The following is a 12,157-nucleotide window of genomic DNA, read 5'->3' as shown; positions in this document are numbered from 1 at the left end:
AATTTATTATGATCGTGTATTTTGACCACAAAAGTCTTTGTCTTTTATGAAGAAAGTTCATTTTCATTTGAACTTTGATTTCTAAACAGCAAACAGCACAATGTTTACTTATTCTTTCTTAGTCTACACAGCAGGCAGAATTTCTTCAAGAAAGTATTTATTTTTGTCAGTGGCAATTGACTTGGTCAATGTTAAATTTTCAAGAATATGTTTTCTTAGTTATAAAAGGAAATAAAGGAAGTAAAGGCTACAACTAAATAAATATATTAGGGGAGAAAAAAGAGAATAAACTTACCCCATTGGGATAATGGTTAATAAGCAATTTCTGGCCATTGTACATAGACACCAGGGTCATGCCATTCTTAAGATCTTTTGTCAACATGCGCTTGTTTAACATGTGGTGGTGGAGAGCATTATACAGTTCAATATTTACATTGTCAACCAAATTCCTGTGAATTTCCTGAAGAAAAGAGGAATTTAATTAATTAGAAGCTTCAACACATTCTTCTCTCAGAAAGATGTAGTTATTGTTTTACCTTATTATATGCTTTCAACATATTCAACATCTGTTAGGGAAGACGACTTTGATGCCTAAAATCTGGCTCTACTTAAATGATCTTTAAGTCTGATTTGCTCACAAATGGAAGATGAGGCTTCATCACAGACAAGTCATTGGAGGAATTTTAATTCAGTGTTTATTTAACTAAAATCATTACTAAAAGAAGGACACCTGAATTACTGACAGCGTATAGCCATACATCATGCAGCTGCTGGAAATCCTAGAAGTTTCCCCAAAACTTTGTTAATAAAATTAACAATACTAATGTGTGTCATGCAAGTGCTTAAATAAGAAGCAATTACAGTTGCTTAGTACTGTTGAAAGTAAACCCAGCCTCCCCAGCTACAGAAATGTATGTTAAACATGCAGATTTTGTCATTCTAACTTGTGTTATGTCCTTTTATGTCTAAAATCTCCACATTGTTTCCAATCTAATTTATCCCACACTAGCTGCTTCAGCTAAAATGTTTAACTCATGCACGTGTGCACACACACACACACACACACACACACACTTACTGAATCTAACTGGTCCCAGGCTTCATTGCTTGGTGCAAAGAAAGTGAATGATCCTCGTCCCTCAATCTCTTCTCTCAGCTTTGATAAGTCAGAGTACTGCTGTGTGGAGGTAGCTCCCACAATACCAAGTGTACCGTATACATGATCAATAGGAGCAACTAAAATAAACATGAGGTAAGAATACTGTAAATTCCTCAGCCCCCCAGTTTATCACAATCAAATTTACTTTGTGTCTTTTGGATGCATAATAGTTCTGAAACTGTTTAAGTCAGTATTAAACAATGTTTAGATTAAAAATTCCATTGTCAACATACTCAAAAAATAATCTAAACATATCTGCTTGCTATTTTTATTTGTGTCTTTCTTAATGAAAAATTAGATCAAACAATATTGAATATTGTAAAGTTTCCTTTAGAAGACCTGTTGTATTTTGTACCAACCCAACATTAAATGGGAGGCTATCCATGTTTAATCACAAAAATTTCAGTGGAGTGGGTCTCATTCAGTCATGATGGACCAGAGTTCTTTTTGTGAGGCTTCTTGCTCTTTTTCCAGTGTCTGGTTTATACATATATTGATTCCTCCCGAGAGTAATGGCCATAGTCTCACAGTTAAAACATGGCTACATGAGAATAGCATTCAGCTCTCCTAACTTTAGGCATCTAGAAGTGGGACATTTGCATGCAATCTAATGGTTCTTGGCTCTTTTTACGGTTATGGAGAAGGACAGGTGATTCAAGAGTGTGACTGATCTCATCCTAATGTAAACATCTGAAGGGAGATTAATTAATCTAAACAAACTGAACTCTGCATTATTGAACATAAAAGGATTATTTCAGATATTTCAGATCAAAAACTATGAAATGTATTCTTTCTCATACTACTTTTTCCTGCAGCAATTAGTTTTATTTATACAAAGCAGAATAGCATAAATAAGAGAGATGAAGAATTTCTGTCTTCATTTTCACTCCTTCTTTGATAAACTCTATAAGATTCTTTAAGTAAATTAGATTCAAGTTTTTTCAGAAGAAGGAAAATACAAAATTTAGATATGGTCCACCTTGTGTCCTGGCTTTCTGACCACTGTGGCATACTTTAGACTAGTCTTGGATATGATGGGAATAGGAATTAAAGTTCTTCTTTGGCAGCTTTGGGAACTGAAGACACTATCAATTCTCACCAATCCAGAATCTGGAAAGAGCTGGGAAATTCAACCTAAACTCTATGATCAAATTCAGTGCTGGCTGATTTTTGACTGTGTTTGCTGTATGCAAATGAAGCTGTGCACTCTTAGGCAGTACTTCTTAAGAAGAGGCAATAGTTTCTCCTCATGACCACCTTTGAAACTGCTGTATTTATACTTCTTTCTATATGCCAACTTATCCATAAGAAAATAAGCTCGTACCTGCAGGACACCCTCTCATACCCTCCATCTTCATATAGCCAGGACAGCACTCATATAAGACAGTTCTGTGGGATATAGACAAAAGCACAATTAAATAATATACCAGAGAAGTATACTAATTTTAGCTAAGTCTAATTTAATTTTCATTATCTTTTTTTCATTGCTAAGTGCATACTCTCCAGATTCATCTTTTTTTTTGTCATTCAGCCTTTTTTGGGTTGGTTACAAATTGGTCATATTTTACTAAATGTAAAGCTTTTGAATTTAAAGAATGACTGCGATCATTAAATTTAAGTGTTGGGAAGGAACATGGATGCGCATGTTGTACTCATATGGAGTTGCTAAAAGATGATGCGACTAGAACAGCAGTTGAAAACCATTAATTTTTCTATTCTGTGTTGAACAGATTATATGACATTGAAGAAAGAGGGAAAAGACTATGAGGACATTAAAATAAAATCCTGGCAGAAGAACTGTAAATGAAAAAGACAAATTAAATGAATAGAATCGAAGTTAAAGTGACAGAACTACAGGAGGTCACCTACATACTGGTTACAGGAATTAACAAGTATTTAGGAGAAGATCCTGTGCATTGTATGGTGAAAAAAGTTGGATAAGAGAGCCTCTGTTTTTCAAGGAAGAATGTGAAGAAGCTCAGGAATGAGGGAGAGAACTAATTAAGAGCAGACATAGAACTGGTTACAGAGAAGGAAGTCACTGAAGACTGGATGGATGGACACCAGGGTAAGTTCACTGGCAAATGTGGCACAGATAAAAACCAGAATACAAGAAATCAAAACCAGAGTTAAAAGAGCATGCCATTACAGCATACAGAGACTTTAGCATTGCCAGGGGCCAGGAAATGTTATATAATTATGCCAGTAAAATACTTGCATTCTCAAATATACGTAAGCTACACATAACAGCAAACCAGGGCTGAATGATAATTCTATAATGTAATGATCATTTTAACATTGTGTTTCTTATAAGATATAATGTCTTCTTAATTAATAGACAGAAATGAAGTTCTACCATAGACCTGTTTGAATTCTCCTCTCTTACATGGAAATGGAAATTCACTAAAGTTATCACAGAGGTATCCTGGCTCCTTGGGAGAAATTTAATACATTAAACTTCAGATATTATTTTTCAAATTATGGAACACTGTACTGTATATGGTACACTATAATGACATCACTGTTTTACATAATAGATTTATTTTATAGGTGCTGCTGATATTGGCAGTTCAAAAGTTCTGAACACTAATTCCTTGAAGGTTTTTACTGGGTTTTTAACCACTACCATCCAGCTTTTAATTTGCAGAATCTTTGGTGGCAGCTGAGTACACTTCTCTCATTTTTCATAATCTAAAGATGACAAAAAGTTAACCACAACCACATTAAAATGAACAGCTTATTCAAATGAAAAATTGGACTTCATATCTTCAACATCCAAACTACTTGAAGAGATTTTAAAATAAAGTAGACTGGAAGAAAAATAATAATAAACAGCATGATTTAAAAAGTGAGGATTATCATTCCGTAAAAGAGAGCAATCTCTTTTTGAGGTGGGGAAGATTAAAGATTTCTTTTTAAAACACACTCTTTTATTTCTCCGTGCTATGAAAATATTTTTTCTCCATTTCCTCATATGCATATACATACATGACATATTCACCCTTCTGCTATGTGCATATTTTCAACTGAGAAGCCATATATTGAAAGTATTCATATAGTTCCTTTTAGTACATCTCTTTCTTTAAAGCAATTCACTGAATGGCTATTTCTCTGGAATGAACAAATAGCACAAAATTTAGGCTACAGATTCTTAAGCTAATAATAAACCTTTTACCTAATAATTAACCAAGTTCTTCTTGCATCCTTGCCAGAAGCTAATAATAAAAACATAATAATCTGATTATCTGATTGAAAAAAAAATGTGTAGCAGAATAGGAATCAAAGTGTTCTCCCAACTGTGTGAACTGCTTTGTCATGAGAAAATATTTTTTCCTTTCCTGGAACAGAAAATCTTTCTCCCTCATCCCATGGGAAGCTATGAAATATTGCAGTTTAATTAGATTTTGGAAAAACGAAAGAGGCAGCTGAGTTATAAGCATAGAGTAAGACATGGCAAGTTTAATCCTCATACTGTATCCAAACACGATACAATTAATGAAAGACAGAAAACTGGCTGAAGAACATAGTTAAGAAGAAAATGCTTCTTCAGCCAAGCATTACAAGATCCGTGCCTTTTTTTATCACATATCTTGTTATACACAGCCCAGGCTTCTTTTCAATCAAGTTCCTACTTAAAGTATTCATATTCCCTTACAGTTTTCTGCAGTTAGTTCGTTTGCTGTGCTCACAGTGTAAGAAAGATGGGATGGGAGAAAGGAGGTTTGTATAGAGCAACATCCCACAAGAAGGTTAGAACCAGATAAAACTCAGAGCAAGGTGCAGTTCCTCAGTGCCACCCATGTGCAGGCACAGCACACAGGGGCAGTACGACCTCAGACCAGACCAGAAATTATCCTCATACGTATCCCTACTAGTTCAATATAAGCCTGTGGCCAAAGAAGAAAGCAAGCAATTATTTAAATGAGAAACAATGTTGCATTCTTGACATTTTGGTGGGGTTTATATCTTTATTTGTCTTGGGATTGTTTTTTTGTTGTTATTGTCTTTTTTTTTTTAGTACAAAGTTGTCCTGATCTCATCCAAGGGAGTATATTCCAAAGGAAAAAGACTGAACAACACTACCTTAATCCTTGTTATTCTTGGCTAAGAGAGACAGTTTTCAGTTTATTCAAATCAGCTCTGTGACTCATCTGTTTCTACTTCTTGCTGGCGTGGAGACAAAATACTGCTGAGAAACAGTGGAAAGACTTTTGGTCCAAAAAAATGATGATTTTAGGAAATTTGTAAGTTACATTCCCATTGTAAACTTATAGCAGTGGACAGGAATTGTCCATAATTAAAACATTCAACATTTTATAGATATAAGTTAGGGATGACTTGTTAACATTGAGATGCTGACATGAGAAGAGCTGTTGTCCTTTGGATTAGCATTCTTTTTGTAGTAACCTCTTTAGTCTTGTCTACATTTCTGTTTTTAGTATGCAGAGTATAAAACTCATTAACAGCTAAGACTAAGTTATAACAGATGCTCAATTATAACCACGAAAACCCCTTAAACAACCCTCGGAGCTCTATGGTTCAACTTATTCTCATCCACATTCTTTTCCTCCTCTACCCTTTGCTCTGGGAATGCTTGGACAATGGTAGGGGGGTTAAAATGGAAGGGAAAGGGCAGGTGATAATTTTGTGTATACTCCCATGACCAAATCCATGCAGCCCCACTGCTCAACGTCTTCCACTGGTTGTCTGTATTAGACTTCTTGGGACCTTGCACAGGATTTGTAAAATGTTTTGCAACTTACATTCCTCTAAATTCTAGTCATGAAGAGAACAAAATCTTCAGGTGACTTCAGTTTGATGAATCTAAACTGCCTACTGCTTCAAACTATTTTTCCTAACACATGAAGGTATCTATCATTGCTCAATGCATTTTGCTTCTGGAGCTTGGCAACATAATGAATTCCCTCAGATTCATTCTGAGAGCAGACTTTCTCTCATAGGAAGACATGACATCTATCTAGGAATAAAACCACAGGAGTAGGTTGTTTTCCAAAACTGCCTGTGAGAACATCCAATTTCCAGCCTAAGCATTTTCAGGAAACACCCTTCTTCCCAATGTGTCTGCGGTAGAATAAAATTTAGTGCCAAAGTTGTCAGTGGTATGGCAGACTTTACTGAAAGGTGAAATATTTTGGATGACTTGCAGCATGCCCAGAGAAGGAAAGGGGAAGTCAGTATAGCAATGCCACCTGGAGGAGAAGTAAAGTTTCTAGCATAAACCAGAAAAAGTTAGCTTGTCTGTGAGAAAAGGAGTTTTCTAATTGTACATTTTATTATCTCAATCAATGGAGAATAGTTTGGAAGCAGAGCATACTTACGCTTTCTTTCCACAGATGGCTTGCTGGTACCAATTTCTGCAAGTGCTGAAGTATTTCTTTTTTGTTCCCATAACTTGCTGAAGAGCGCAGACGTTTGGGCTATGGGTGCAGTGAGAAACATTTTAAAAACACTTTTTGTACATCTTTCAAAAAATTCTACATGAAATAGCAGCAAATAATCTTCCTGTTGAGTAAGAAATTAACATCTGGCTTCAGTTCCTGGGACAGGTGTGCTTTGAAGTAGTCACAGTGCAAGCTCTTGGGACTGCCCAGCTGGATTCCTCGGCAAGCCCACTCTCCCCGGAGAGACAGAATCTTCCCCTTCATTCTGGTTTGACCCTGGGTCTCTGATGGGCAGTGATCACTAGCTGTGCCCAGTCAAGTCTCGGTATCCATTTCTCCCTTCCCCCTGCAAAGTGAATTACCAGCCACCAGGGACCAGTGAATACCATCAGGCCCTTTTCATTAAAGGTTTTGTCTTTTACACATCTGTGCAGCTGAAGGTCATGGGGAGATGGGGAAAAAAAGTGCCTTGTTCTTCATGTAGAAGGAAGCCCTGTCTTCTGTAAATCAATCAGCTATTTTGATTACCAACCATTTGGAGTACCGGAGGCACCTAAGTAAACATTCTGGGAATTACTGGGGACCAAAGGGTAAATTGGCATGTAAATAAAAGGAGTCACAGACTTCAGATGAGGAATACGTGTTCTGTAACATGGTGGTGTACAGAAGAGGAATTTCTTACAGTTAAATTCCATGGGGCAAGGGCATTTCATCATTAATTTTTATACTTCTGCAATTAAAAAATTCATCACTTCAGGACTTAGAATATATACTTTACATCACTGGGAAGTTAGTGAGTTTTTTTTTATTTGAGAAGCTAAAAATTTTGAAAAGTGTGTGTAGCAGGCAGTGGGAAGATAGGATAGTAAACAATTCTTATTCACAGAATGTTTTTTGCTTAAGACTAGAGGAAAATATCTTTAGGCACATGTGTTTCCCTGGCACCAGCTGTTCAAATTATTTCCATGTCTCCAAGCAGCCTGGCTTGTGAGTATTGTCTTTTGGAAGCCCTGCTGAGCAGCTTGCTGCATTGCTCTAGTGGGAACAGAAGTTTTACAAAGGGCTCCCAGTATATATTCCCATGTTAGAAAACATGTAAATAGAGTTCATGATTTTCATCAGGATGGAATAAAGAGAGCAAATACTGTGGGATAGCTCTCAACTCTCTAAAAGTTTGAAAACACACATTAAACTTTTCTGACATCCCATTACAATACTTATGAACTGAAATTAATTTTGGTGATTCTGAATCATATTTTATCCATTGAGAAGTGGTTATTTTAGATTCCTTTCCATTTTATGAAGTTTAACAGTTTGCTATCTCTTTTTAAAACTCCCAGAAAAGCTTTTTATTCAGGAACAATTATTGTAAAATGAATTTAAAAAGAAAGCTCCACTTGAATGACAATAAAAATTCATAGTGAAAAATTACATGTAATATAATGCTAGAAGAAAGGGGAGAATAAAGTTTAACAAGCTTCCTTTTAAATTAGAAATAAAAGCCAGTTACTTACCCCTGGTCGCGTGCCCTTATTCGACTATGAGTTAAAATCTTGTCATAGTGAGCATAAGCAGCTGCTTGTTCAAAAGCCGACAACAAAAAAGTCAAAAATGTGAATAGGAAAAAGATCTTCATCTTTAGTCCTCTGTTGCTTCTGGCAAGTCTAGAAGAGAGAACTGGCAGAGGGTCTGGAGAGCTGACAGTTTATATACATGTTAGAAGGTGGTGGGAGGGAACCACAGGATCAACCTGAAACATCGTACCACCCCCCCTTAGAACAGCAGCTTTTGCTGCCAGCTTCAGTAACCTAAATCAGTACCATACATTAGCCATATAAATAATTTCTTTTAATCTCTAACTGATTAATTTATTCATATTACAGAGGCTTAACATTTTATTCTGCTGACAAGACAACAGAGAGAGTTTGAGAAGTTTAGACTTTGACTTATGGTTTAGTATTTATAGCACTGAGGCATCCAGAGGTCATGATCATTGCACGTGGTTTTATTTAAAACCAAAGGAAGATGTCTGTTCCCATAAGAACTGCATTGCTTTCCTTTGTTTTCCATGTCCTCACAGTTATCAGCTATGAGCTGTTTAACCAGTGAAGTTGATGAAAGTTTCAAGTACAGTTGCCAATAACCTGGAATAGCATTTTTGTCTTGAGAAAAAAAAGCTGTATTAACACACATTCTGATTATGAAGTTGTTACTCAATCAAATACAGTACTAGTTTAAATATTCATTTTAATTCTAATTAAAGAAGTACTTTATTATGTAAAAGTACTAACAAGCACTATTACATAATGATTTTATTCAGAGCTTTATGTAATATATGATTTCATGTCATATCAAAATCACAGAGTATCTGAAAATTTGAACGTGTACCTCTCTGTACTTGTTAGTCAGTCCTTCAAAGCCTCTTGTACAGTAAAAGGAAAGTGTAATTCTGAGCTGTAACTGAGGAAACGGAGGCAGAAGTGGCAGGCTCAAGCCTCCTATCAAGTGATAGCCTTAAGGCTCCGGGGGCAGTTGGAGTTTGGACTGCAACACAGGAGCTTGAAATTTTCATGTCAAGGAAAATATTCTGCCATTTATGTAGATGTGTTTGCATATGAATTCAATTTAAAGGGAAAATCCATAGACGATTTCAGATCTTTATTAACATAAGGTGAGTTCTCATGGCTACTTCACTGAGTTGCCTTCTCAAACTGGAGCAAGTAGTGAGGTGAATAGCTAGGAATGGATGCAGGATTGGACTGACACACCAGTGGGACCAACCTATCGCTACAGAACAGGCACAAATGGGGCAAAGAGCAGCAGACACGGACAGTGACTATTCTGTATATATTATTGTAGGTAAAGGTGGTTATAACTATGCATAGATTACTTGATATTTTAAAGGTAAGGTCTTGCCTTATGTATCCATAACCCTTCATGGTTTCTAAGATTAAGAGCAGGGACATTTGGTTAAATGGTATGTGGGCTTCTCTTCTACCATGACCTCTACATATCAAACTTGCAAAAAACTCAAGATAGCTCACGGAAGTGTCAGCCCCTCTTGATGTGTGAACTCCATGCCTGAAGCCTCACTGACAGATCCACTGATGGAGGTGATAGGTGAGCTCTGTGATTTCATATTACCAGCTTTAGGAGAATATCAGTGCGGGGCTCTAATTGCTCTCAGAGCTTTTTATCTCTTTCTGGTCTTTGCAGCAAGAAATACTCAGAGAAATATCACCTCTTAAGTGCCTAGCTGTGATAATTCAAGCTGCTAAATGGCCTTATTTGAGTAGTCTTTGCAGTTCTCAATTTAAAGGTGAAAAAAATCAGAAGATACACTGTAAAATTAATCTGAAAAACTTCAGAGAGTCCCAGAACTGTCCCAGAAACCTGTCCTTCTCAGGAGCCCCTCCCTCATCTCTGGCCTCTCAGCATAGCTCAGGTTCTTCTCTTCCACACTTACCATGTAGCATCAAAAAATACGTAGAAATTAATGCTGCTACATCCATTGAGCTCTTGTTTACAGAGCTATCCACCACAGTTAAAGATGGGGCAACCATTTTCGTTCCATATTTTTTCAGCTTTCTGATTAGTTACCCTACCTCAAGTCGCAGAGAATCCTGTTTGTTCTCTGCATTGAGTACAGCAGGCTATAATTCAACACCTAATAACAAGCCTGGTGACATCATTATATTATATTTAATGAGGCAAGCTTTAGCAAAAAATAGTAAATGCAGAGATGAATTTCATGGAAATAAAGTAGCATAAAGACATAAAATAATGAATATAAGCTTCATTTTCCGAAAAAATATCTAAATTCCTGAATGAGTTGTTCTGGTGAGTGGTATATAAGTGCACAGATCTTGAAATGGATAAAGCTTACCTTTTAGTGGAAATTAGTTTTTTGAAAATATCAAGCCAAGGAATATGTCACACTTTTAATTGAAAAACTTCTAGTAATAACAAAACAAAATTGAAAGCATACAGAAGACAAAACAATCGAACTACATGGATCTTATTCTTCATTTATGTTTTTGTTAAACTAGATATATAAAACAATATTGGAGCCAAGCTCTATTTTGCCTGTGATATAATGGCACGCTGAGCTGCACACCAGAGTAACCATTTTATAATTTGCCTACTAAAGTATTGCTCTGGTTAACGAACATTTTGTTCACTTGTGCCCATTGCTACTTTATTTATTTTAATTTGTTTTTTATTTAACAGATTGGCTACCCCACCAAGCTGCCACCTTAGCTTTTTCCTTCCTCCAACTAAATGCTTTGTGCTACTTTATTTCCTAAGTGATGTGATGCTGAAGTTCTAAATATAAATGTTAAATATCTAATTATAAAATAGATTAAAACACCTCATGGATTTGAATTATTATTGTAGTTATAGGAATCTTTATTATGCACAACAGAAGGAGCATATCCAAAGAAATACCTGGAATAAGAATAGAACAACTGTTGATTTTCATCTTCCAGGAAATGTAAATAATGTCAAGAAGCGAAGTCTAAGGTATCTGCTATTCTGAACAGTTTATTGCATTTCTCTAGAGACCTCTAGTGGAGAGAAATCTGTAAAGTCATTTTCTGAAACCTGTGTTAAGTGTTTACACTAAGAATTTACTGTATGATAAGCAATTCATTTTATTATTCTTAAACAGGATTAGTTTACCTATATGATACAAATTCCTTGTATTCAAATATTTAGGATTGTGAATAACTGCTTTTACATCAAATTGAAGCAACAGAAGCATCTGTCTATTAGGAATTTGTAGCCAATCCATAAAAATGAAATCTCAACAGAATAGTAATATAATTCAAAAGAAGCCAGTACTAATTCTGGATTTAATTCTCTCTGGTCATTTACTGCAGGAATTAAGAAAAAGAATTCTGCTCCTGAATAGAAATCAATTTTGTTTTACATTTTAAATTTCATTTGGCATACATTGTCAAATATTTTTTCTCCTCATATTTCCACCTTTTTTCAATAACTAAACTTATTCTGTACATTACTCTGTCTTTCCAAGTTTTAGCAGCACTAAGGGGTTTGTCAAAATAATTTCATATGATTTTCCCTATGACATCACCCAGTGAGTGCGTGACATAGCATATATATATATATACATAAATGGGAATTAAATCACAGAAAGCATTGCCAGATGGAGAAACACGAAGATAGCTCATAGCCATCTGAATTTAGAAGAGAAGAAATGGAGAAAGGAAGACTCAAAGTTGTCATTCTGGTGATTCAGAGCTGTAGATACTAATCAATACTTTGGTTCCTTCTATATTGTAAGGAAACATCCATTTTTGGATATCCTCGGAAGCTGTAGGTATCTGGTTTTAAGCAAGTCAAAAGGAGCAGTAAAATCAACCTGATCTCTTAGAAAATGCTATTTTATAGTCAAATTCTGATGGAAGAAGAAATATTACTAAATTTTGAAGTATCATGTACCTACTCCAGTTTTTGTTTATTACAAAATTATTCTATCATTTTTATGCATAATGATTAAATTTAAAGTGTAATGTTCCTAGATGTTATTCTAAACTAGGACTTAGAATATCTGGTATGTCAATTTGTTGCT

The 12,157-nt window shown here is 35.6% G+C and overlaps 1 protein-coding gene across 8 annotated transcripts in view; it reads right to left on the bottom strand.

Annotated features, from left to right (window-relative positions):
• POSTN (periostin) overlaps positions 1 to 8,351 on the bottom strand; it is a 31,605-nt gene extending 23,254 nt beyond the window's left edge. For all 8 annotated transcript variants that reach the window (XM_069011912.1, XM_069011921.1, XM_069011950.1 and 5 more), the window contains exons 1-5: positions 8,076 to 8,351; positions 6,499 to 6,597; positions 2,484 to 2,548; positions 1,079 to 1,236; positions 296 to 460 (exon numbers count right to left, since the gene is read on the bottom strand). In XM_069011912.1, coding sequence (XP_068868013.1) covers positions 296 to 460; positions 1,079 to 1,236; positions 2,484 to 2,548; positions 6,499 to 6,597; positions 8,076 to 8,197 — 609 coding nt within the window. In that variant the 5' untranslated portion in view covers positions 8,198 to 8,351. The remainder of the gene's footprint in view (positions 1 to 295; positions 461 to 1,078; positions 1,237 to 2,483; positions 2,549 to 6,498; positions 6,598 to 8,075) is intronic.
• Positions 8,352 to 12,157: the final 3,806 nt, after the last annotated feature.

This window comes from Aphelocoma coerulescens, chromosome 1, assembly GCF_041296385.1.
Source record: "Aphelocoma coerulescens isolate FSJ_1873_10779 chromosome 1, UR_Acoe_1.0, whole genome shotgun sequence".
Classification (NCBI taxonomy): domain Eukaryota; kingdom Metazoa; phylum Chordata; class Aves; order Passeriformes; family Corvidae; genus Aphelocoma; species Aphelocoma coerulescens.
Note: the sequence above shows the minus strand (reverse complement) of the source record. Positions and strands in the feature narration are given on the sequence as shown.